A 26,910-nucleotide genomic window follows, 5' to 3' on the forward strand; every position below is an offset into this window, starting at 1 on the left:
GATTCACTGAAGAGAAAGGAAAACAGACCAAGCAAAGAAGGATCTTACTGACTGTCAAGTTAAGATCCAGGAAAATCCTAGGGATCATGAGTTACACAAGAAAGAAAGGGAACTAGCAAAGGAGTATAGCAGATGGGAAGAAGCTAGATATCAATACTTAAGGCAAAAGAGTAAGATAACTTGGGCAGAACATGGGGATTACAATACAAGATACTTCCACAATAGCATCAAAGCAAGGAGAAACAACAATAGGATCTTCTCTATAAAGGGAGCTGATGGCACTATTGTTACTGACATGGACAGTGTAGCTACAACATTCATTGAATTCTATAAATCCCTACTAGGCACTAGTAAGGCAGATAGAGATCATGTATGTAGTTACTTAGTGAAGCAGGGAGCAGTGGTGAATGAAGAAGACAGGAAAATGCTAGTGGAACCATACTCAGTGAATGATGTAAAACAGGCATTATGGGCAATTGCAGGGGACAAAAGCCCTGGACCTGATGGCTATGGAAGCCAATTTTTCAAAGACAGCTGGAGCATAACAGGAGGAGATGTTACACTGGCGAGGAGATGTATAGAAGACATACAGAGGTGGCTAAATATAGGTACGAGGAATCTGGAGATACAGGGGCTGGGAAGAAGAATGACCAGGAAGATTAAGGGGAAAGCATGTAGGGCTGTGGTGATAGCTGCACTATCAGCAACTGTGTATCACATTTGGAGAGCTAGAAATATAGCATTCTGGGAACACAAGGTGGTGCAACCTGGGCAGCTAATAAAGCAGATTAAACAAGATTGCAAGTTAGGAGAAAGGGAAGCCATAAGAAGGAGCCATACAAGCAGTGAGAAGGAATGGATAGAAAACATCTTTAAAGGAAATGTATAGATGAGAGGTAAATAATTGTTAGGAAGATAGTTAGAGAGTAGACTAATTGTAATTGAGATGTAAGTTTGACAAGAGATTTATAAAAAGTTTTCGTTCGACCAAAAAAAAGGAATGGAAATAAAGGTATGGGCTTTACGAGTGTGACTTATTCCAACCACAAATGTTGTAGAGACAGGTATAAATGCAAGTCTATCCAAGTAACTGACTGTTTAACACGCAAAATAAAAACAAAAATCGATATTTCCTTATCTTTAATTAAGTTTTTGCTAGAACTTAGTGGAAGGCCTTTTTCTTTTGTGTGTTATTTTCTCATTAAAGAAAGAATAAAGGTATTCCTGCACCGTACGTGCCCTGCATTACCGTTCTTTTTTTGGGTTTCCATCTGGTATTTGGTACTAGTATTGGGCCTGATTAAATTCGAATTTGCACCAGAAAGTCCCATATTGGTGGTACAATGTTGTCTAACAATAGCGACTTCATGTCCAGGGCTCGAATCCGAGACCCCTAGTTAAGGATAATGAGTATTTATTACTCTACCATAATCCTTATTGGTGCACATTACCATCCTAACACTACTTAGATGCAGTGACATTCATTGATTCTTATAGTTGTACAACAACAACAACAACCTAGTAGGATCCCACTAGTATGGGGTCTGGGGAGGGTAGAATGTACGCAGACCTTACCTCTACCCCGAAGGAATAGAGAGGCTGTTTCCGGGAGACCCTCGACTCAGAGACAATAGATCAAATGATTCTTATAGTTGTATCGGAGGAAAATGAAAAAGGAACAAGGTAGAGATGTCTCATGTGCTGCAGTACAAGATTTGGATATTAATTAGTGGATTTAACCAAAAAAAAACAAGGGGGGGGGGGGGGAATAACTTAACCTAGTACTGCTTGAGAAGTAAAAATTACTACTAAAATCTTATTGAGTAAGAGAAGATGCATTGCCAGTGGATACAGAGGAAGTGTTATTCTTATGATTATGCATCCATACTTTAAACACCTTTCTACTTACCCCTACTTCTCTGCAAAATCTTTCAGTTTCATTTTCTTGATCTTTCCTTTGCAGCGTCCACCCCAATTTCTCCGCAAATGCCAGCATTTTTTCCTTCTGATCTGTCGTAAACTTTGTCCGAAATCTCTTCTTCCCGCTCCTCGGTGATTCCTCAGCTGTCCTCCCTCCGGCGTAGTCAGTCAACTGATCTGCTGCCATGATTTCTCGGTCGCGGCTGCTATTGTTGCTGTAACTAGCACCATAAATGACTTTACGGTGGAAGTTACGATGACAACCACAAGCAGCGCAGTGTAAGCTTACGCTGCCTGAGGAATTATTGTTGTTGTCATCAAGAGTGAATTCTCCGCAGCCATCAGTGGCATAACTTCCAAGGCTGGCTGCATGGTTTCTTAAACACTCTCTGTAAATGTCATTTCGTTTGTCTCCTTGCATTATTCTCTCTCCCTCTCTACTATTTTTGCGAGTTAATGATAAGCTTTATATGCATATTGCATTCTCTGGCTTTTAATAACGGAATCTTTACCCAAATAGCCCATCAAATTTACGATTTATTTTTATACATAGATATTATATACGATTATATACCTACTATACATAAATTATACATATATTATTACATGATTATTTTTAATTTAAGCGATTGAGTGAACGACTATTTAAGTTACTGATCCACCGTACCCAAGGGCGGATCCAGTGAGTTAGATACGGGTTCCCGTGAACCCAGTAACTTTTGTCTAGATCCAGTATTTGTATTGAAAAATTCATTAAATATATATGAACATTTAGCTTGGAACCCAGACCGTTAATCCAATTATTATTGTATATTAAATTAAGATTTTTGTAGAACCCATATTATTGTATATTAAATTAAGATCGGCATATGACTGTACCTTTGTTTTTGTGTTTGCATGGTCCGCTCGTACACGATCTATGTTTTTAGTTTTGTACTAACAAAGTAACTTCGTCTTTCTGTTTTCACCCCACACCAAGGATCAACAATAGCGGTTCACTTACATAAACACTCTAATTGTAAGTCAAATTACTCTTGACATACCAGAAGGAAAATTTAAGGTGTCTTTGACTGGACGAAAACCGCTCCTGTCAATTTCATTTATTTTACTGAGTACAAGTTTTTACTCCTAAAGCGAAAAAAGGAATAAGTTTTTACTTCCTCAACATTTTAATTTGAGGACAATATTAGTCTTCCTCTACTTTATGTGCTAAACTGATTTGGCCTCAATTCTAAATAAAGGTACAATTTCTATATCTTAGTTAAAGTAGGATGTGACAATGGGTGTGTGTCTGCTATGACTGTAAAAATAATTTTTCGTAAAAGAATATTTCTTGAAAATTATTGGCCTCTATTTGACCACCTCAAATTGAGAATATTTTCTTGATAAATATAAATTAGATGGAGGTTATACTTTTTGTCATATATGAGCGTAAATCATTTTCTTACAAGTATCTCAACTGCATATTACTTACTCCAATTAACATGGAAACATTGTCGTTAGTTTTTTAATGCTCAATACTATCATAAAAACAAAATCATCTGCCCTGCCTCTTATCTTCTGGGTTTATCATATGTCAAATACTTCCATAACCAAAAATTTTCTTCTGGGTGTATTTTCTTCTGCTTAGTTCTCTTTTACTATTCATATTCTTATTTCTTTCGCTTCGGTTGATCTATTATCATGTTGTTTACTGCTTCTTCCTATTGATGTTGATTCTTTTCATCTTTTCTTGAGCCGAGAATCTATCGAAAAAACAACATCTCTATCCTCACATGGTAGGGGTAGGTCTGCGTATATTCTACCTTCCCCAGACCCCACTTGTGGAATTACCCTGAGTTTGTTGGTGTTATTCTCCCGCTGACGTGTTGCTTATCTCTATAATCTATAAACATCATTAGTCCAAAGAGAGAAACGAAATACATTCATGAACTTAAAATGGAGTCGTCAAAATATACCAAAGATTATCTTGTATTAATTAACAAATATTGAGTAGTCAAGGCAAAGTTCTATCTTTTGACATTACTGTAAGGCCTCATGTTTAAGAGACAGGAAGTAGTTAGGTGATCTGTAAAACATTTATGTGAATATTGATGTAGTTCTCGTCCAAGACAATTCGACAGTTGACAGCACAAGAAGTCATTTTTACTTGTGCAGGAACCAACGTGACTGTGAAACAAAATCTTCACAATATCAGTATAATAATATCAGAAAAAGGATAATTCAATTTCAATGCATGAGTCAGTTGTTCATTGTCGGACCTAATCTTAGAAATATTAACGACTTACATTATTCTTCCTTTAAAGAAGCTAATTAAGCCACATCCCATTAAGTTTCATGGACCAACAAACAGTCACAATTTCTTCATACTAATTTAACTGACTAATATAGATATTCTAATTTAATATCATTTGATCATGATTAGCATTTCTTCATCTCTTGTACTCCCTCCTTACTTTACTTGTCCAGCATACTCCTTAAGAAATAATAGAACAAAGTGCATATTTTATCATAGTACCCATAATAATGATAGTATTGGGAAATGATTTGTGAAATGAGTAATTAATTATAAGGGTAAAATAGGAAAAAAATATATGATCTTTTCTTGATTTGCTAAAATTGACAAGTAAAAGTGAAAATATATTTTTAATATAGGATACGTAAAAATGAAAGGAGGAAGTATATATGTAAGGTGACTTATCATTTCTTGAACTTGCTTTCTTTTTCTGTTTGAACATGAGAACCATTGGATATATGGTTTAATTTGCTTGTTATCACAACTGAATAATTTTGGATAATAAAAAGTTATATGACATGCAGTTAAATTGGGTTGAACTTATTATGAATGGCCCCTTGTAATTAGGTACATCACATGAGCTGGTCAAAACAAAGGGATAGTTGCAAAATGAATGAATCTTGAGTGATTATAATTAAATTAATGCTACAAAAACAATGGAGCCAGAGAGGTAAGAGAGCCAAGATTTGTCCTAGTTCATGAACACAAATATTCTGTCCAATGAACATGTCTAAGGCTGACTTCACTCGTATGGGGGAAAACAATAAATTTTTTTCAATCTTTTATACTAAAATGTAAATTTTCCTAAGGTTAAAATATGGAATTAATAATCCTATTCTCATGACATTGTGGGGGTATATGTATTAATTGTACAACATNAGTAGACAGATTCAGCAAGTATGCGCATTTTTATCTCTTGCACATCCTTTTACTGCTATACAAGTCGCTAGGGTCTTCATGGATCAGGTTTACAAATTGCATGGCTTACCTACCAGTATTGTTAGTGATAGGGATAATGTGTTCTTAAGTCTATTCTGGAAGGAACTCTTTAAAGGATTGAAGGCTGAATTGAAGTTTAGCTCTGCATATCATCCCCAAACAGACGGACAATCTGAGAGGGTGAATCAATGTCTAGAGAATTACTTGAGGTGCATGAATGGTCATAGACCTAGTGATTGGAACAAATGGCTCTCTTTAGCTGAGTTCTGGTACAATTTTAATTATCATACAGCCACTCAGATGACTCCCTTCAAGGTTTTGTATGGGTACGATCCTCCTCAATTGACATTTGAGTTGGTGTCTCAGTCTAAAGTTGCTGCAGTTGATCAATGGCTACAAGAAAGATAAATTATGACAAAAGTTTTGATGGAGAATCTGGAGAAGGCACAACACAGAATGAAGTTCTATGCTGATAGGAAAAGAACTGAAAGGGAGTTAGAACTTGGTGATTGGGTGTATCTCAAATTGCAGCCCTATAAGCAAGCTTCCATTGCTCTAAGGAGCAACTTGAAGCTGACATCCAAGTACTATGGCCCCTACCAAGTGATCAAGAAGATCAGTCAAGTTGCCTATGAACTTCAGCTCCCTGCTTCTGCAATGATTCACCCTGTGTTCCATATCTCTCAATTGAAGAAAGATAGGCTCGCATGTGGTTCCTTCCATTGACCCTCCAGTGTGTTCGGATAATGGCCAGCCTCTTTTGGAACCTGTGGCAATTTTAGATAGAAGAATAGTGAAGAAAGGGAATGCTTCAGTTGCGCAAGTCTTAGTGCAGTGGGCTAATTTGCTGCCGGAAGAAGCCACTTGGGAAGATTACAACTTCATCAAATCTCAGTTTCCAAACTTCGAACCTTGAGGACAAGGTTCCCAAAAGGAGGAAGGATTGTCAAGAAATAAACTAGCTAATGTTGTAATTCGTGGCAAGTCCTAAGTTTAGTACTATTTTTAGTTAAGTCCATTTTAATTTCTATATTTGTAGTTGGTCCCTTTTGCAATTACTGGATATTAGAGACACGTGGCTAGTATGCCGTTAGAATAGGGAATCCTAGGTTGGTTTCCTTATATGCTCACAATGTACTCATTTTCAGATTTTATCAGAAATATTATCTAGTTTCTCTCTCTCTCTCTCTCTCTCTCTCCTTCTTCCTCTCTTCTCTTCTCTCAAATTCTGTTTCTTCACGACTGAGCTCTTCTATAGCTCAGCTCATGACAATGGCATCAGAGCGGCACGATTCTGCAGAAAGCTCGGCAGTAGAGGAAAATCAAAAATTCAAAGGACTTGAAGATGGTATGAAAAAGCTCGAAACCCAACTTCAAGCTATGGCAACTGATAATGCCCAACGATTTGAGAGCCTTGAATCCAACCAGAATCATTTCTCCTTGGAGCTGCGCGAGACCCAGGAGACTAATAAGAAGCTTGAACTCATCATATCTCAACTTGATGCAGTAAAGATCGCAGGAGCTGCTGCTCAACCTCCATCTCCCAGATTTACAATGTCGGAAGCTCCAGGACCAGTAGTTATCCGTGAATCTGGACATGCATCAAACTCTCGAGCTCAGGTAACTCCATTTTCGACTCCTACGAGTTACCCTATAGGAAGGGGCTTCACTTTTCCTCCTGTTTTGCCTAATCGGTGCTCACCGACCACAATCTTCACATCCCTATCTTTTCCAGCCTCCCCTATTACTCCTACCATTACAAGTACTGTTCCATTGCCCACTACTACTTTAACCACCTTGAACCCCCTTTATTTTCCTTACCTGCAATTGCTACCGCTACTCCTCCAGAATCACCTACAAAACCTTTTAAAGCAAAAATCAATTTTCCGGAGTTCACAAGATTCAATCCCAGAGGTTGGATAAGGAAGTGTGAGCAGTTTTTTGAGATCTATCAAATTCCGGAACAGAGTAAAATAAGTTATGTATCTGTACACATGAAGGATAAAGCAGACATATGGTTTGATAGCTACATCTTGGAAAAAAGGGGTACCAACTGGCCTCTGTTTTGTACCGAGGTATGTCGAAGATTTGGAAATGTCAGACCCATTGACATTGTTGATGAGTTCAACAATAACAAGCAAACTGGAAGTGTGGATAGCTATCAAGAAAGGTTTGATGAACTCAAATCCTACATGTTACTAGTAAACCCTCTTCCGAATGAAACTCATTTTTATTGCTAGTTACATTAGCGGATTAAAACTAGAGTTGAAGCCCTTAGTAGGTTTAGCCAATCCCGCATCTCTAATGGATGCATATGAAATTGCTAAATCCTATGAAGCATCTTTTAGAGCCTTGACCAGAAATACTACTCCTAGGATATCCCATTACTCAAATCACCCTCAAACCAATTCTAGAGCTATTGTGTCTTACCAGGGAACCTATAACCAACCTCAAAAGATCCAAACCTCCAATAATAAGACCCTTGTTCCTAGACCAAGAGTTCCCTTCAAACCAAACACTCCTTTTGATGCCACTAGAAATAAAAATCTTTGCTATAGATGTCACGAGAAGTATTTCCCTGGCCACCAATGTAAGCCCAAAACACTCAATACCATCACTTGGGAAGGTGAGATTCCAGAGGCCCAAATACAAGTTATGGAACAAGTGCAGGCACTGCAAGATGAGGGTGAAACTAGTGGAAACAAGAATGATGCAGGAGAGGAAATTCAGGAGGAAGTGCAACCTGAAATATCTCTTTGTGTGGCTATGTCCCTTTACAGTCCAAATTTTAGGTTATGCAAAGAAGATCCCCTTATCTATTTTGATTGACTCCGGGTCTACTCACAGTTTTGTAGATCTCCAAGTGGTTAAGAGTCTCAAATTAGAGGTGATTCCCTGTGCCATGAAAGTAAATGTAGCAAACGGGCAAGCAATGTACTGTGATAAAGTTTGTCCTCAATTCTAGTGGCAAATGCAAGATGAATATTTCTGTTTTAATATGGGAGTACTGAGGGTAGGAGGTTGTGACTTGGTTCTTGGGATGAACTGGCTGGATATGTTTTCACCTCTTATCCTAAATACTAGGCCCCCTAGTTTGTCCTTCTATTTGGAAGATAGATTAGTCACCTTGATGGGACACCAGGAAGGTTCTTCTCTTGTCCACAATGAGGAAGATAAGTTAGAAAGGCTTATTAGTAAAAACTTCTGTGGAAATGTGGCTGCAATCTGTATCTTGAAGTCCAATCATGAAACAGAAACTAAGAATGAGTTGCCTAAGGAGGTGGAATCATTATTGCAGAAGTATCAGGATGTGTTTGATGTACCTAAAGGGCTAACTCTACCAAGAACTTGTGATCATTCAAACCATTAGTCCCAGGAGCACCACCCTTCATTTTGAGGCCATATAGATACTCATTTGATCAAAAGAATGCCATTGAAAACACCATTGAGGAGATGCTGAAATCCCAAGCTGTTGTTCCTAGTCATCATGCTTTGCTTCTCCTGCCTTACTAGTAAAGAAGAAAGACAATACCTGGAGGCTATGTGTGGATTACAGGAGACTCAATTCATTGACTGTTAAGAACAAATACCCTATTCCAATGGTGGAAGACCTTTTGGATGAGCTAAATAGGTCCAAAGTGTTTTCTAAGGTGGATTTGAGATTAGGATACCACCAAGTCCGGATAAAGACAGAAGATGAGCACAAAACTGCTTTCAGAACTCACCGTGGCTTATGGCAGTTCAGGGTTATGCCTTTTGGGCTCACTAATGCACCAGCAACTTTTCAGTCTCTGATGCACCAAGTTTTTGGTCCTTATCTCAGAGAGTTTATACTTGTGTTCTTTGATGACGTACTTATTTACAGTGTATCTTAAAGGATCATTTGAAACATTTGTAAATTGTTCTACAATTATTGAGGGAGAATCAATTATTTGCTAAGAGATATAAATGTGACTTTGCTCAGAATAAGGTGGAGTACTTAGGGCATGTTATATATGGAGAAGTGGTAGGGACAGATCCTAGCAAGGTGGCTGCAGTGTTGGACTGGCCTCAACCAAAAACCATCAAGGACTTGAGAGGATTTCTAGGTCTCACTGGCTATTACAGGAAGTTTGTTAAAGGTTATGCTCAACTTAGTAAACCTTTGACATCTCTGCTAAAAAAGGGTGCTTCTGATTGGGGTGAAGAAGCGGATAAGGCTTTTCAATAGTTGAAGAAGGCATTGACTTCTACTCCTTTGTTGGCATTGCCAAATTTCAGTAAAACATTTCTTGTAGAAGTGGATGCATGTGGTACATGTATTGGTGTTGTGTTGTTACAAGATAAGCAACCTATAGCTTATTTGAGCCAAGTATTGAGCCTGAAACACCAAGGTTTATTAACTTATGAAAAAGAGTTGATGGCCTTATTGATGACAGTTGATAAATGGAGATATAATCTACACCCTAATCACTTCATCATTAAGACCGATCATTTTAGTCTTAAGTTCCTCTAGGACCAAAGGATCTCTACTACACTGCAACATAAACGTTTGACTAAATTGATGGGCCTCAATTACGACATACAATATAAGAAGGGTACTGAAAATACTGTAGCTGATGCACTCTATAGAATGCATGAGTCAAGTGCTGATTGTAATATCCTTTCGGAGGTACAACCTAAGTGGGTGGAGGGGATAATTAGTAGCTATGAAGGAGATCCAGAAGTAACTAAGATTTTTATTCAAATCCTTATTGACCCTGTACTTGTAGAGGATGTGGCCTTGCAAAACGGGATGTTGAAATACAAAGGTAAGGTATGGGTTGGAAGTGGTACTCAGTCGAGACAATAACTAGTACAACAAATTCACACCACAAGCTTGGGAGGTCACTCTGGTGTCACTGCTACTTTGCAGAGGATTAAGTCTATTTTCTATTGGCCTTAAACGATAACTGATGTTAAGAAAGTGGTTTTGGAATGTGATATTTATCAGAGGTGTAAAGGTGAGCATGTAGCCTACCCAGGGCTATTGCAACCACTACCATTGCCCTCAAGACCTTGGGAACACATAAAAATGGACTTTATTGAAGGTCTGCCCAAATGTGAAGGAAAGAACACTATCTTTGTCATAGTAGACAGATTCAGCAAGTATGCGCATTTTTATCTCTTGCACATCCTTTTACTGCTATACAAGTCGCTAGGGTCTTCATGGATCAGGTTTACAAATTGCATGGCTTACCTACCAGTATTGTTAGTGATAGGGATAATGTGTTCTTAAGTCTATTCTGGAAGGAACTCTTTAAAGGATTGAAGGCTGAATTGAAGTTTAGCTCTGCATATCATCCCCAAACAGACGGACAATCTGAGAGGGTGAATCAATGTCTAGAGAATTACTTGAGGTGCATGAATGGTCATAGACCTAGTGATTGGAACAAATGGCTCTCTTTAGCTGAGTTCTGGTACAATTTTAATTATCATACAGCCACTCAGATGACTCCCTTCAAGGTTTTGTATGGGTACGATCCTCCTCAATTGACATTTGAGTTGGTGTCTCAGTCTAAAGTTGCTGCAGTTGATCAATGGCTACAAGAAAGATAAATTATGACAAAAGTTTTGATGGAGAATCTGGAGAAGGCACAACACAGAATGAAGTTCTATGCTGATAGGAAAAGAACTGAAAGGGAGTTAGAACTTGGTGATTGGGTGTATCTCAAATTGCAGCCCTATAAGCAAGCTTCCATTGCTCTAAGGAGCAACTTGAAGCTGACATCCAAGTACTATGGCCCCTACCAAGTGATCAAGAAGATCAGTCAAGTTGCCTATGAACTTCAGCTCCCTGCTTCTGCAATGATTCACCCTGTGTTCCATATCTCTCAATTGAAGAAAGATAGGCTCGCATGTGGTTCCTTCCATTGACCCTCCAGTGTGTTCGGATAATGGCCAGCCTCTTTTGGAACCTGTGGCAATTTTAGATAGAAGAATAGTGAAGAAAGGGAATGCTTCAGTTGCGCAAGTCTTAGTGCAGTGGGCTAATTTGCTGCCGGAAGAAGCCACTTGGGAAGATTACAACTTCATCAAATCTCAGTTTCCAAACTTCGAACCTTGAGGACAAGGTTCCCAAAAGGAGGAAGGATTGTCAAGAATTAAGCTATCTAATATTGTAATTAGTGGCAAGTCCTTAGTTTAGTACTATTTTTAATTTAGTCCATTTTAATTTCTGTATTTGTAGTTGGTCCCTTTTGCAATTACTGGATATTAGAGACACGTGGCTAGTATGCCGTTAGAACAGGGAATCCTAGGTTGGTTTCCTTATATGCTCACATTGTACTCATTTTCAGATTTTATCAGAAATATTATCCAATTTCTCTCTCTCTCTCTCTCTCTCTCTCTCTCTCTCTCTCTCTCTCTCTCTCTCTCTCTCTCTCTCTCTTCTTCTTCTTCTTCTTCCTCTCTTCTCTTCTCTCCAATTTTGTTTCTTCACGACTGAGCTCTTCTACAACTCAGCTCGTGACAATATATTATGAATCACTCAACTAATTTTAATTTAAATGGTTGACTGAATGGTTATATGGATTAATTCTTTAAAAGTTTCTTTGATTAATCATGGCTCCGATATGGAAACGTTGAACTTACATTTCTTCTCAATTCTCGCTACTCCTGGCCACTACTATTTGCACGTTGCTCTTCTCCTTTGATATGATTTTTCGAATTTATGTTGGCAATCTAAAGCTTCCTTGTTCTTGTTTGACCAAAAAGTGTAAACCTTTGATTAAACTAATTAATTTTTTTTAACACGGGGTTAAACCAAGTTAATGATAATATCCCTAGATTTATAACTAGTTAGCACAAATATTGCAAGATAACGTTGGTAGGGGATTAAACGCAGTATGCATTTAATATTCTGAAAAGTTTCAATAATGATAAAAGAGTATCAAGCAATAAATATGAATAACTGACATTAACGTAAATAAGGAGAATGATTCACCCAATATTGAATGAGGTGGATGATTCGTCTTTCTGACAGTCACTACTAGAAATTTGGGCTACGGCAACGATTCTAATGGCAACGGTTCTATAACCGTTGCTATAGAATTCTATTGCAACAGTTTTAACCGTTGAGTGAGGCTATTGGTACTACCGGCACAGTTTAGCACCTGAACCGTTGCCGTAGTCCAATAACCGTTACAATAGAGGCTTCTATGGCAACGTTTTAAACAACCGTGACAGGAAGTCAATCTGTGGTAATGGTTAAATAACGTTTTGCTTTATTGCGACGGGTTTGAATTCCGTCTTTATTTTTCCCCAAATTTTGGACGACACCCGCCTAATTAACAAAGGCCCACTTTAATTAGTATTCCATTAATTTTTTATTCAATAAAATAAGAGTATACCTAATAGATCTCTAGACTTAAAAGTACCCCCATTCGCAAATACTCTTCCACTCTCTGTCTCTCTCCCAATCCACCGTCGACGTCTCTGTTACCGGAGAGTATGAGGAGAAGACCAAACCATCATCGGCGACACCGGTAGTGTTAGCGCCGGAAAATCCCTTTAAGGCTAATATTAGTCTTGTTAATCCTCTAGGGTTTCTCAAAATGGTGTTCGAGTTCATTGGCGGTGAATCGAAGTTGCTCGTCTGGTGAAAGATGAGCAATAACCATCGGCGGGCTCTTCAATGGGTTTCCAAATAGTAATTGGCGTTCCCTCGTTATTTTCTCCCTACACTACTTGGAGTACTACTTTGGCATATTTGTCAGTCTCTTCTACTTCACCACCCCCAAATATAAGGCTTCCCCCACTTCTATTTTCTAGCTTTCCATCACCCCCATCTCAGGTTTGAATCTGTTTCCTCTCTATTTGTTTATGTGTGCAAAAGTAGGTAAATTGTCTACTTTTCTGCTTGATGGACCCTTCTATATCAAAATCTATGTGCCAAGATTTTTGAAGAAACACAATTCTGAGGGTAAAGTTTAGGCTTTTTTTATCTTTAGATGTCAACTAATTGACTGAAATGTGAAACTAAAGGAATATTATTGGATTGGTATTAGCAATACTTTTTTGTCGTAGATGAATTTTTTGCTTGATAGACCCTTCAAAATCAAAGTATTTCTTGCAGAATTATAGTACAGATGTTAAAGTTGGATGGTTCTTTTTCTTGTTGCCTTTAAGATGACAATTGAGAAAAATAATTAGATGGGTATTTTCATACTGTTTGTTCCATTTGTGTTTGCTCTGGAATTTACTCATATCGGTGTCAAAGATAGTGTTTTTCATTTTTTATCACTTGATTTAACTGTGAAACTTGCAGCTTCAGCAGTAATTATAAATTTTATTACTATTTGGAAACCGATTGAAGAGCCCTCGTCTTTCCTGTTCAACTTATTAATTTCTCTATTTCTTAAAGTTGTGAGTATTTTCTGCTGAAGCTTTGTTCCGATTACTTAGAAATCTGTTAGGGTTCTTTTGCATTATAACTCATCCCTGTGAAGGTCGCATGTTTTTCCCCTTGAAAAAGCACGAGGTAAATCTCCAGTTAAAGATATGGAGCTGTTTATTTTTGTAATCGTTTTGAAACTTGTCACTTAAAATGCGATTGTGTGAAACTACTTAAGAGTGCCTTCTAAGCTTATATGTGCTACAAGGTAGGTGAAAGTTGTATCATATTTCTGCCACCAAATTAAGATTATAGGTAACAAATTTTATGTACTAGAATATCCTTTTTCAAGGATAGTTTGGCCATGTTTTATTTTGTTTATTTGGATAGAATGGATATTCCTGTTGGAAACGCCAAAAGGAATTGCGGCCACCTATTTTTAGAACTTGTGTCTTCAATTCTCTGGCTTGCAATAGTGGTTTAACTACTTCTAGTGCATATACTTCTGAATTTAATAGCTTATTAACTGTTATAAAAGTATAACGAATTCAGTGCTAAGAACCTTAAAGGTCGAAGTCGTCAAGGTTAAATCATGGATCCGCTTGTCTGTCTTCCATTTTATTTGTAAACTTTCCAATAGTTGCTTCTATTCCTTTTGATTTGCCTGATTAACACTAATTTATCTTTTAGATGTCTGAAGTTGGTCTTATCCCATGGATCTATCGATATATTTGTTGATGTTGATATTCAGTTTTTTAAATTTGGCTTGGATCATGAAAGGTAATAGTAGCAGCTAGCAAAATAGTTGGATCAATTACTTCAATTTCACATTTTGAAACAATTTGGTTGTAGCTTAGATATAGTTTACATTGGGATTAAGTGTTGAATTTTATTTAATATCTAGTAATTTTGTTACCAAATCACTCTAGTAATACGTTAACAACCCCTATGCACGACCAAGTAATAAACCAAGATTTCTACTTGCAGTCACCAATACCAAACCAATAATCAGACAACAATGACCTAGAATGCAATGCATTTTTTGTTCTTTAGTTCATTAGATTATTATTCTTATTATAGTGCTTGTTTATGTATTACTGTAAAGACTATGCGCGTTGACATGAATTATTTGAATTGATAACTTTTAGGTATTAATTCAACATGAGTAAATTAGTTTGGCGTTGAGAAAGTGTATAAAAGGTCAGACAAATATATTAAAAGCTAGAGTAAAATAAAAATGAAGGTCGTGTTAAAGAAGAACGTCTTGAGTCTTCAAATCAGAAATATAGTAGTGCAACACCTTTCTTGTTATTCTTTCTAAAAGCAATATGCTATATTTTTTCTTGGTAATAATTATATAGTATCGGGGTGTAATTTTGCTTACCTTGAATATTAATTTTGGAACTTTGCTTACCTTGAATATGTGGAAATATATCAAGGTATGTAGTTTCCAATGTTCAATAAACGTGGATGATATTATTTTTTTACACTAACCTAATTGAACTAAATTTGTAGGAAAAATATGACATTCCTGACGGGGCGAAAACATGGGCTTTTTGAATCAATTGGTACTGCTTGGAAAAAGTATAAGAATCAACTGAAGAAAAACCACTTTAAAGCCTATGAGAATGACGAGCTTCGAATGGAGAATAGGCCGATAGATGTTCCGGAGGCTCACTTTAAGGATCTTATTAAATATTGGAACTCCGATTCCCACAAGGTAATTATATTTATTCTTTCTGTGACCTATTCTCTGCTTGTTTCTGTTTTGGCCATTTTCCATGGGAGGAACGATATCATATAAATTGGTTATCATTAAATATTGTTCGGGTATTACTCTTTATTGTTGTAAGAATAAGTGCTCAACCATTGAATATTAAAACATGAAATTTTAGGTCTACTGGATGTGGACGAGAAGTTGGAGGTTCCTCCCAATGAGAGTGAAAAAGTGAGAAAAATCACTATGTGATTATACTTGTGGGGAACTAATATAATCGTGTGACTAACTGCATTGCTCATAGATATGGTAATATATGTTTTTTGCATATATTCTGCAAAGTTGAAATATGAGAACTTTTTGTGGATCCACAATGCATGCTTTTTTATCTTGTTCTTGTTTTCCTCTCAAACTCATTCTTCTGATATGGATGGAATGAAGATGCAGAATTACTTTAAAACAAAGTAATTCATGGACATATAATTGCGATTTAATTTGTACGTTCTTTGTTATACACTAGACATAATGCTAAAGAGGCTGGTATATTATCTATTTTACTAACTCTCACTAATAATAGACTAGGCTCAGTGTATTATTCAGTGCTAAAGAAACTGTTGAATGAAAATTCTTAGATTGCTATGTGTATTACTTAGTGTGTGTGTGGTTGCATTTGTTTGAAGCCTCATGTCAATGTTCCTGGTGTGCCACTACTTATATGTATGCTTTCAAAGCTAGCAGAGGAAACTGAAATATAAAGAGAAAATGCAAATGCTTCAGGATCACTAATAGTTGTTTCTCTAATGTGTTACCTTTAATCATCTGAACTTACTGTAGTGCTGTTTCTACAGTTAGAGTGTTACAGTATGTATTACACAAATACTACACCTGTATATTTGTAAAAATATTTTGCACATTATTTAGGATAATATATGTAATAGAAAACTGATTTTGGAGCCTTTCTTGTACTTATTTAATCTCTTGAAACTGATCAAGTTTAATGTCATGTTCTGTATTTTCCCTTGGTTTTTCGCACTAACAGTATTCTTAGACCGGATTCTCTTGAAGGTTATGACTTTATTTATACTCTTTTGTAGGTGTTGTAGATGAAGAAATGAAGGACGGAGGCAGTGAAGATCTAGACCTTACTCAAGAAGAATTTTGAATTGTTGTAGATGCATGGTCTAGCTAAGAATGTTTGTTTTCAACATTTTGAAACTTTCTTTAACTCTTAAAATGTATAACTTATGTATTCGGGGAAAAATGGTTTACTTTATGGATATTATTAGGTTGTTGGACAATTTGGATTATGAGCAGTTTCATTTTGATATTTATATAAATTTTATTGTTTTACTATTTATTATATATATAAATATTTATTTACAATAAGGGCTATACTTTTTATTGAATGAAACTGTTACTATATCTTAGCAGAACCATTGCAATAGATATCAAATGGCGTTCCAATAGAAAATGTAAATGGTTGCAACAGGACCTGCGAACCGTCCCAAAATGTTCTACAACCGTTGCAATAGGTAGTTCAAACCGATGCCATAGCTATTTCTTGATCATCACAGTCCAAAAATATCTGTAGCAATAGAAATAAAACCGTTGCAATAGCTTAATAAAATCGTTGTCATATCAATAAATAACTGTGGCAATAGATTACATAACCGTTGCGTTAAATGATATGGCAACGGTTATCTACTGTTGCATTAAATGTTATGGTAACGGATTTCAACCGTTGCAGTTGGAAAGAATAGTCGTTCCAATAGGGAGAGGAAAAACCGTTGCGATAGACTACACTATAGCAACGGTTATGTAAACCGTTACAACAACCGTTCCTGTAGCTCTATTGGCACGCGGGCTGATGTGACGGGCGCTAAACCGTTGCAATAGCTCTATTGCAACGGTTTACCTAGCTGTTGCAACGGTTTTCCTGCCGTTGCCATAGGCCTATTTTCCAGTAGTGAGTGATGAGTGACGGGCAAATCCTAGAATATTAGAACTATTCTCGGATCTAATGGAAGAGTATGAAATAATAAATGGAGGAATCTTGTTAGAAAAGTAATATTTGTATCTTTTCTAGAGAGAGAGTCTTCTTCTCAAAAAGTGTTCTTATCAAATGAATGTTACATGCCTTTCCCTTATCTCTTTTCTATTTATATGAGACATACCCCCAGTCAACCCTAATAGTACAAATACAGAGAATTGTCAAGGAAATATTCTCTTTAATATCCTATTAGAAAAACTAGCCGTTAGTGCTCTGTCCTTGATGCTCGACCTCAACCATCATTAACTGCTCGGTTACGAGTCTTACAGTCTACTAGTCGACCTCGGCCGTGTCATCTTCTTTAATTCCCCATCATGCCAAATTCTCTTGGGGCAGATTTTGACCCCTACAGTTAGTCCCTCCGCTTATTGACGCCGACTCTAGACGAGGTGGCAACATGGCCCTTTGTGAGCCGTAACCTATGGTCACGTTGATTCAGAGTGATGTCATGACATCATGTGTCATTATTATGCGTTTTCCCGATGCTTTGCGTCGTTTCCCATGCCTCTGCCATTTCGATACCTACGCTGGGCATTGACGGTTTGCTTTCTCGATATTGATGCCTGAGTTCTTATAAATAAGGATATGACACCCTTTGCCTTATTCTTTGCATTCTCAAATATTGAATCCCTATATTTCTTTCTTCCTTCTTCATTCAAAGTTCCTGCTCCCGTTACCTTTACTTACGTATCCTTGTTTTCACCGATTCTAGTGACTTCTGCTACTCACGACTCATCTGTGCTTATATCTTCTTCATATATAAACAAACAAAGATGGTTCATGCATCTTCTAGTTCTGGGAGGGCGACTGAACCTGTTCCTTTGGTAGTGCGCATGCCTCCCCATGATGATAGCATTTCAGTTGCCATTGAAGACGGTAACCTTCCTACGGTAGAGGAGATAATCCCTCATAGTGACAAAGACAGATCTGATTTTTCAAAGGTGCTTGAAGACGACCCTGAGGTTTCAGAGTCGTTGATGAAAGAGGTTGGCCTTGCCGAATTTAGGGATAGATTCAAAATTCCTGCTCGCATAGACCTAGTTCCAGCAAAGCATGACGTGGGGAAAATACACCGTCCTGGGTACTGTGCCTTCTACATGACTCTTTCCATGTCGGTTACTCTTTTCCCATCATCCTCTTGGCCGAGAAGTTTTGCCGCTATTACCGCGTTTGCCCGACCAACTTTCTCCATATATTATAAACTTATCCGCATGCTTATGAAGTATGCGGAACTAGCCGGGGTCGAGGCGACACTTTGCCACTTAGTGCACCTCTTCTCCCCTAGCTTTCATAGGGGGACGATGCTACATCTTCGCTATCGGGGGAGCAAATGTCTAGTGGTGAAGATGGACGACAAGGCAAACCGCCAGTTTTGGCTCAATTACTTCTATGTCAAAATTGAGGACGTGGTGGTCAATGCAAGCGGGTTCCCCGAGGTTTGGAACTACGCCCGTAAGCATCTCTCCCCTTCTCTTTTATTTTTTTATATTATGCCTTATTTCAGCTAATTTGGAGGGACAACTCATTCCTTTTGGGAACTGGGTTTGCAATTGAAGAGTCGCCACCTAATGAATAGGGTACATTAGGACACCAAAAGAGTTTGATTTGAATAACCAGAGATAGGGTAAGGGCTTGAAATTATTCTAAGGGGAAGGTGTTAGGCACCCCTCAGAATCTACTAGTGTGGTTCCCGGCCAGACAATTATTGTGAATTGAGGTGCGATTAGCATATAGGCAGATAAGGCTCAAATAAGAGGGGATTTGACCACATAAAGGTTTGAAAGTATGCAAAGTTTGAAAGGACCATTAGAAAGGCTAATTTTTAATAAAGAGTTAAAATGCTAAAGAAGAGAAATAAAGAATAAAGGGAGGGGGTCCTAGGTTTATTAATAATATGGATCACCCCACACAATGTCCGGTAATCACTCCTCAATGAGGGGCTACACGTGACATTATCGCGTGGTCATCATATCCATATCTACCCATCCCACCCCGTTAAGGTATTTAAAGCGCAGATTTGTATCGATTACCCATTGCATGCTATTACCCGCCCACTCCTATCAGTCCCGGAGGCACTTAGGACTACTAATCCTAAAGGGAGGGATATCAGGCTTATTTGGGCTTTCAAAGGTAAAATTCTAAGGCGACATACAAAACACATACTGCATATTTGGGGAGACATATAAACATATAAGGCTCAATTATACCCCCTTGAACAGGAAAAGCACATAATAGCATGTCTTGCACGTACTGCTTAGGTCTGGTTAGAATTAAATATGAGGGAGTTTAAAAATAGAGGCAGACTGGTTTATTACATAATTCAGATAAGAAGCCTGGATCAGGACTGCCTGCTGGTTGTAATAATTAATAGAAGTGGATTCAGTTTTTAATTATTACTCTAAGGCTTGCCTAAGCGTTTAGACGGAATCCTATAGGCATGATATCTACTGAATTTAGAAGGTGATAAGACAGTAAAACTCGAAATGAATTATTTGAAATCATAAAAATGCATGCTTGTTAACAATGTAAAGCGATGGACTTATTATCAAAAGAGATGCAGAATTAAAAGAATTGATTACAGGTTCTGCAGGTGATAGTATATATTATTACTGATTTTACATCTAACATTGAGTGAAGCGAATCTGATTCATTTAGAAACTCCTATAAGCATGTTTTCTACACGTTGCTGATTTTAGACACTTATAGACATGGTGTCTGAATGCAGAAATTTGTTTTTAAAACCTCATAAACATGGTATCTAAATGCAGAACTCGAACCTTATAGACATGGTTTCTAGATGCAGAACTTGTTTTAAACCTTATAAACATGGTATCTAAATGCAACACTTGAACCTTATAGACATGGTTTCTGGATGCAGAACTTGTTTTAAACCTTATAAACATGGCATCTAAATGTAGAACTAGATTTGAAACATGGTATCTAAATGCAGTTTGAATTATGCAGAATGACCTTAGAACAATCCTATAGGCATGATTTCTAGGTGAAGTTGAATATGCAGAATTAGAACAGTCCTATAGGAATGATTTCTAAGTGAAGTTGACTATGCAGAATTAGAACAGTCCTATAGGCATGATTTCTAGGTGAAGTTGAATATGCAGAATTAGAACAGTCCTATAGGCATGATTTCTACCCTTTTGCATGCATAGTTACCCCAACCCTGTTTCACTAGCCAACCCCAAGTATTCATTACAAATTATTACAAACCAGAATAACAAATACATTAGAAAATACAAAGAAAATAATTACAACCATAGAAGGCCTGATTCTTGACTTCCTGTCTGAGTTATGAGATAGACCAACTCAAAGATCACTGATCCAAAGCCTTTCTCCAATTTGAGTGTGTCAGAGTTCCCTAAGAGCCTCAATGGGACTCCGGGCAGTGCTCACACCCAAATTGTATCACCAGAACAGGAATAAGTGCAGTGTGGAAAGGCCAGCCCTCAAGTGTCCAAGTTCAGAGGGAGCTCAATGGGTCCCAAGGCAAGGCTCACAAGGGGGGGGAGGGCAGAACTTAAGTCTAAGAGAGAGTGCAAGTGAAGAAACAGAGTTCTGAGAGAATAAAGGAGAGGGAAACAGCCACAAACAAGTGGATAATTTCATATAAAGGGGGTTCAAGGGGGTTGGGAAATTACAAAGAGCCTTTGCTTAGGCAGGGGTAAGCTTTGGGCATGTACAGCAACAGAAGATGCTGGCATGCCTATAAGCCTACCAAAACACACAATAGTAGAAAAAACATAGAGGTTAGGACCCAGGGATCAAGCTTGAGTCATGGGCAGTAATATGCAATACTGTCATGCCTCAAACTAACCATAAGCCTTGAACACATTGGGGTGGTGGTTTAGGATGCATAATAAATTAAGAACAGGCGTAAGGAAATTATAGCATGCTAGAATAAGTACTGAACTAAACACAAGCAATAGGCAGACAAGAAGGGAAAAGCATTAAGTAAACACATTGTTGTGATGCTGGAATCTTAATCAGACATACCAGTTCAAAGAAGCAAAATGCAGTAAAAGCAGGTAGCCGGACTTTGAAGACAGGCCACAGTACAAGTAGCAAGAGAGAATATTTTTTTGTGTGTGAGTGTGAGTTCAGAAACTAAGAGTGTTCGTGTGTGTTAATGAAAAAGCCAGGGTATTTATAGTTTGAAAACAGGTAGAAAATAAGGCAAGAAAATAATTATGGAACTATGTACCAATTAAAATCAAATCAGTATAAGACTTCTTTTAATTAAGGAGTTAAATTCAAACGGTAATGGGCAGAAATCATTTAAGGAAAGAAATCAAGTAGAACACCATGTATAGAATAGATCATTAGGGGTAAGTACATAGGGGTTTAATTAAGGGAAGAATCTTTGAAATACTCGGTTAACCAAATAAGGTAAGAAAACAAAGTAAAGTTGCAGAATCGAAAATCAGTACATAGCAAATCAAGGAGTCAAGGATTTCAAAGCCACTGACTTAAGGAGAGTAACATGGGTTCCCATGAATAAACCAAGTTAAAGACAAGAGAATCGAAAGTCTGAGGTTTTCAAATCAATGCAGGAAACAGAGAAATCAGTAAAAATAAGGCAAGAATCAATTACACGAGTGCAATCAGAATTACACAAGGAGGTTTGAAATCAGTCAAAAATTGAAGGTCATTTTAGAGGGAAATTTAGCATATAAAAGAGTGCATAAAATTCGGCATGCAAGGCTGAACCTATGACAAAGAGAAATGTCATGCAATCACAAAATCAGTAAGTAGTGGACTATCGAAACATTGTAGTCGCATAGGTCAATTTCGGTAACTTAGTAATAGAGAAAAGAGAGAGTATCAAACAGCATGCAAAGAGGTCAAGTGAAAACGACCTTATAGTAGAGTTTAGCAGGAAGTCAAAATCACATAAAGATGTAGAAGATTTCGAAATTCAGTCGAGCAACAAATGAAGAAACTTCAGAGACTCGAATAGGTCCAAAGGAATTAGAGTTTTGGAACGAGTCGAATTCAGAGCATGACTAGCAAGTAAATCACATAGCAAATAATCTCAGAACTCGAATGAACCCCAAATTTTAGGGTTTTCACCATCAATCGAGTTTAGAGATGAAAACAAATAAATAAGACAGAATACTAACAAAATAAATTCAGAAAACCTCAAAAAGGAACTAAGACCTTTAACATGCACACACAGTAGAAGAACAACATAAAGAAACACAGTAGAAGAACAACATAAACAACACAGTGGAACATGTTAAAAATCAGGAAAGCTTCGAAATAACTTAACAAAAACCCTAAATCAGAAAAGATAAAGGTTCTGAAGGTAAAGTTTTGAAAGAAATCTTGAGAAAACGTTTAGGAGTTTAGAGTGAGCACAGATCTAAAACAGATCTAAAAGGATCGGAAGAACCTCAAAGGTTAGGGTTTCAGAAGAACCCAGATGGTGAGAAAGGCTTGGAAAAACATTGGACTAAGCAGGAGAAGCCAAGAGTCAAGCTTGAATAGCCACGACTGGCCGGAGCAAGGTCAAAGATGACCGGAAACAGCCATAGAACTGAAAGCATCCGAGGTCTGGGCCAAGCTTCTTCAAGGTCTGGCCTTGAAACCATAGTACTCGACCACATCGAAGTCAAAGGAGGTAGATACAAGCCTCCAATGGCTTTGGAAGCCATTGATTTGGACGATTTTAGGGTGGAAGCTGAGGGAGGCGGCTAGGGTTTGAGAGGAGCTTGAGAGAGAATTGGGAGAAGGGGGAATTCAAAGGCGGCTACAGATGAAAAATGATTAGGGCTTTGGGGTAATTGGGAATTAAAAATGGTAAGGGAAATCGGGACCGTTGATCTAGGAGATCAACGGTTGAGATTAGAGAGGGTAGGTGGGAAACGGGTCTGGGTCGGTTTGAACGGGGTTTGGGTCAGGGTAATTGGGTTTAAAAAAATTGGGTTCAAATTGGGGGTTCAAATAAGGCTAAAATTGAAATAAACGGGGCTAGCATTTAAATAGCCATTTTTTCCTTGTTTATTCTACAAAAAATAGTAGAATAATTTCTGAAAATAAATTAAAGGTACTAAAATGATTAATAATACATAATTATCAAATTAAAAATACGGGAGTTAATTTTATAATTATAAACACAATTAAACCTTAAAAGAGGCTAATATTGCAATTACATGCACTTTAGCCTTAGACATACTAAATAAATTTGTAAAAAAAATGCGCAAAAATTATGTTAGCTATATTTTAGTGTAAATATGAGAGTCCAATAAAATGAATTACCAAAATGATAATTTTGGGAATAATTATTGGGTTTTTCTTGATAAAATAGGACAATAAATTGATTCAAAATCTTTTAAAAATTAAGGAAAAATAATAAAACATTGGGACATACTTATATATGCATATACATGCTATTTGAAGGTATTTTGCATATTAAAATATATAGGAAAAAATTGGGTATCAACAGCTGCCCCTCTTTACCTGGGAAGGATGAAAGAGTTGTCGGGCAAAGATATGATGGCCAATTTTGACCTGGCGAGACGGTTTGGAGAGGTTTGGCCGTGCTCTAGCTTCTGAGCTGCCTACATATCCCTGGTCTTATAGGAATCAGGCCATATGTAGTTCAGGATCCATTGGCGGAATATGCCGATGGAGACTTCTCAAGAACGGCGCGATATTTTAGGACGGGGTGAATGGTTAGGGTTTGATAGGGCTGCGGAACTGGAGCGGGATCGCTCCTGCCGTGATGGCCGTTGCTCGCCGGTTTACCTACAAATAAGCAATACAAGCATATATTGTGCGTAAATTTAAACGTGATGCAAATTCCCGTCGGACCATGAATGTTGTCTTTGGAAGGTTAGGATGACGTCCTTAGACCATGATGTCCTGGGCCATGAAGCGTACAATAATAAAGGATTCGCAGGCCATGGAATGATGCTCCCAGGCTATGAGAATGATGCCTCCGAACCATGATGCCTTTGAATAATGATATGCAAAAGATTAAAGGGATCCTTAGGTCATGGCATGGCGTTCTCGGGCTATGCAAATGGTGCCTCCGAACAATGACACCCTCAGATAGTTTGGCGATCTTTCAGCCCATGAGATGCAGTATTTGGCGATCTTTCAGCCCATGAGATGCAATATTTGTCGATCTTTCAGCCGATGAGATGCAATAGGTGGCGATCTTTCAGCCATGCAAATGCAAATGAGGTGGCGATCTTTCAGCCATGCAAGCGTAAATAAAGTGGCGATCTTTCAGCCATGCAAGCGTAAATAAAGTGGCGATCTTTCAGCCATGCAGATGCAGATGGAGACAGTAAATAAGGTGGCGATCTTTCAGCCATGCGGAATGTAAATGAGGTGGCGATCTTTCAGCCATGCAAGCGTAAATAAAGTGGCGATCTTTCAGCCATGCAAGCGTAAATAAAGTGGCGATCTTTCAGCCATGCAGATGCAGATGGAGACAGTAAATAAGGTGGCGATCTTTCAGCCATGCGGAATGTAAATGAGGTGGCGATCTTTCAGCCATGCAAGCGTAAATAAAGTGGGGATCTTTCAGCCATGCAAGTGTAAATAAAGTGGCGATCTTTCAGCCATGCAGATGCAGATGGAGACAGTGAATAAGGTGGCGATCTTTCAGCCATGCGGAATGTAAATGAAGTGGCGATCTTTCAGCCATGCAAGCGTAAATAAAGCGGCGATCTTTTAGCCGTGCAAGCGTAAATAAAGTGGCGATCTTTCAGCCATGCAGATGCAGATGGAGACAGTGTTTAGTCTCGAAAGGCAGAATGGTAGCCTTATGCAATGCAAAAAATGCAGACGGAGACAGTGTTTAGTCTCGGAAGGCAGAATGGTAGCCTTATGCAATGCAGAAAAATGCAGATGGAGATAGCGTTTAGTCTCGGAAGGCAGAATGGTAGCCTTATGCAATGCAGAAAATGCAGATGGAGACAGTGTTTAGTCTCGGAAGGCAGAATGGTACCCTTATGCAATACAGAAAATGCAGATAAAACGGCAAGTGGTAATAGAGTTTCTTAGCTAATATCAAGTTGCAATATTGTGATTGCTGGGGACATTGTGATATAGGGAATATCACCGGCGTGCGTGGCAAACACTGGTAAGTGCAACAATCCTGAGAGTTGTATTCATGAACAATGCTTGTCTCATGAGTGTATAGTATGCCAGATGCTTTCGCAATCCAAGTGTCTGCATTCAAAGAGAAATCGTGAGTTTTATAGAGGGGGGAAGGTTAGTTCGCATCCCCGCTGGCTCTGCTTGACCTGTTCAGCTCTGATCTGGTGATACGGTATGCATCGTTGGGGGGTAGCGTTGCTGAACAAGGTAATTTCGATAAACATGCATGAGTTTGTAAAAATATGACATAAGTATATATTTAAGAAACAACTTTTAGATGAACCGACGACTGTGACGTGGCTCAAGACATTGCGACCTCTCTTGCTACGGAATTTTGAGGGTCCTCCTTAAAATTCCGCCCCAGTTTAAACGGGTTGATGCTTCTGACGGCTGCTCGCGATGATTGGCTGAAATTACTTCAGAATTTTGAGGGTCCTCTTCAAAATTCTGCCCCGGTNGAAACATGGTAGTCACATAGGTCAATTTCGGTAACTTAGTAATAGAGAAAAGAGAGAGTATCAAACAGCATGCAAAGAGGTCAAGTGAAAACGACCTTATAGTAGAGTTTAGCAGGAAGTCAAAATCACATAAAGAAGCAGAAGATTTCGAAATTCGAGCAACAAATGAAGTAACTTCAGAGACTCGAATAGGTCCAAAGAAATTAGGGTTTTGGAACCAGTCGAATTCAGAGCATGACTAGCAAGTAAATCACATAGCAAATAATCTTAGAACTCGAATGAACCCCAAATTTTAGGGTTTTCACCATTAATCGAGTATAGAGATGAAAACAAGTAAATCAGACAGAATACTAACAAAATAAATTCAGAAAATCTCAATAGACCTTTAACATGCACACACAGTAGAAGAACAACATAAAGAAACACAGTAGAAGAACAACATAAAGAAACACAGTAGAACATGTTAAAAATCAGAAAAGCTTCGAAATAATTTAACCAAAACCCTAAATCAGAAAAGATAAAGGTTCTGAAGGTAAAGTTTTGAAAGAAATCTTGAGAAAACGTTTAGGAGTTTAGAGTGAGCACAGATCTAAAAGGATCGGAAGAACCTCAAAGGTTAGGGTTTCAGAAGAACCCCAGATGGTGAGAAAGGCTTGGAAAAACATCGGTCTAAGCAGGAGAAGCCAAGAGTCGGGCTTGAATAGCCATGGCTGGCCGGAGCAAGGTCAAAGATGATCGGAAACAGCCATAGAACTGAAAGCATCCGAGGTCTGGACCAAGCTTCTTCAAGGTCTGCCTTGAAACCATAGTACTCGACCACATCGAAGTCAAAGGAGGTAGATACAGGCCTCCAATGGCTTTGGAAGCCATTGATTTGGACGATTTTAGGGTGGAAGCTGAGGGAGGCGGCTAGGATTTGAGAGGAGCTTGAGAGAGAATTGGGAGAAGGGGGGAATTCAAAGGCGGCTACAGATGAAAAATGGTTAGGGCTATGGGGTAATTGGGAATTAAAAATGGTAAGGGAAATCGGGACCGTTGATCTGGGAGATC

The 26,910-nt window shown here is 38.1% G+C and overlaps 1 protein-coding gene across 1 annotated transcript in view; it reads right to left on the reverse strand.

The window, feature by feature from the left end:
• The window catches only part of LOC109209545 (zinc-finger homeodomain protein 5-like), a gene marked incomplete at its 3' end in the record, with an annotated part of 14,549 nt that extends 12,149 nt beyond the window's left edge, over window positions 1-2,400 (reverse strand). Inside the window, exon 1 of the mRNA XM_019372837.1 lies at window positions 1,910-2,400. Within this exon, the coding sequence (XP_019228382.1) occupies window positions 1,910-2,341 (432 nt within the window). The remainder of the gene's footprint in view (window positions 1-1,909) is intronic.
• Between the last annotated feature and the right edge of the window lie 24,510 nt (window positions 2,401-26,910).

The sequence above is a fragment of the Nicotiana attenuata genome, unplaced genomic scaffold (assembly GCF_001879085.1).
Source record: "Nicotiana attenuata strain UT unplaced genomic scaffold, NIATTr2, whole genome shotgun sequence".
Taxonomy (NCBI): domain Eukaryota; kingdom Viridiplantae; phylum Streptophyta; class Magnoliopsida; order Solanales; family Solanaceae; genus Nicotiana; species Nicotiana attenuata.